This window comes from Myotis brandtii, unplaced genomic scaffold (genome assembly GCF_000412655.1).
Source record: "Myotis brandtii unplaced genomic scaffold, ASM41265v1 scaffold157, whole genome shotgun sequence".
NCBI classification, from domain to species: domain Eukaryota; kingdom Metazoa; phylum Chordata; class Mammalia; order Chiroptera; family Vespertilionidae; genus Myotis; species Myotis brandtii.
In genome coordinates this window covers 1453524-1454287 of record NW_005355708.1, presented here as the reverse complement: position 1 = coordinate 1454287, position 764 = coordinate 1453524, and the positions used below count along the sequence as shown (strand labels likewise).

The window sequence follows — 764 nt, the reverse complement described above, 5'->3', positions numbered from 1 at the left end:
CGCCCTGGGGGAGGGCACTGCCATCCCCCACCCCTAGCCTAATCCCCCTCCCCTCCCCTCCCTGCCCAGGGTCCCAGGAAGCCCCTAAACACACACACACACACACACACACACACACACGCACACGCACACGCACACACAAACGCCCTGCGACCTAGCAGATTGATTTTTATTGCACGAGGTAAATGCCTTTACAGCTTTACGGGACGTCACCCTTCTTTGCTTTGCTCCCCCCGCCGCACACACACACAGGGCTCCCCTACAAGTAGCAGTTGGGCGGAGGGTCCTTGGGTGCCCGGATGAAAGGAGATGGCCCAGTGTGGACTGGCAGGTTAATTATTGAGGGTCACATCTCCAGGGCAGCGCGCCTCCCTTGCGGATGCGGGGGCCCTTGGACCCTTTAACTATCAGGGAGGGAGGGAGGGAGGGTCTCCGGAGGGTCCCTAAGACACCCCTTGCTGATTTTCCTGCGCTTCCTTCTCTTTTGTTGCCTGCAGGGCAATCCCAGGGCCCACCGACGCCACCGACCACCCCCAAAACCGACGTGCAGCCGGGCAAGGCTGACCTGAAGCGAGAGGGGCGCCCCCTGCCCGAGGGGGGCCGACAGCCCCCCATCGACTTCCGCGACGTGGACATCGGCGAGCTGAGCAGCGACGTCATCTCCAACATCGAGACCTTCGACGTCAACGAGTTCGACCAGTACCTGCCCCCCAACGGCCACCCGGGGGTGCCGGCCACGCACGGCCAGGTCACCTACACCGGCA

The 764-nt window shown here is 63.2% G+C and overlaps 1 protein-coding gene across 1 annotated transcript in view; it reads left to right on the top strand.

Annotated features, from left to right (window-relative positions):
* SOX9 (SRY (sex determining region Y)-box 9) overlaps window positions 1–764 on the top strand; it is a 5642-nt gene that overhangs the window by 2088 nt on the left and 2790 nt on the right. Inside the window, exon 3 of the mRNA XM_005861956.2 lies at window positions 492–761. Coding sequence (XP_005862018.1) covers window positions 492–761 — 270 coding nt within the window. The remainder of the gene's footprint in view (window positions 1–491; window positions 762–764) is intronic.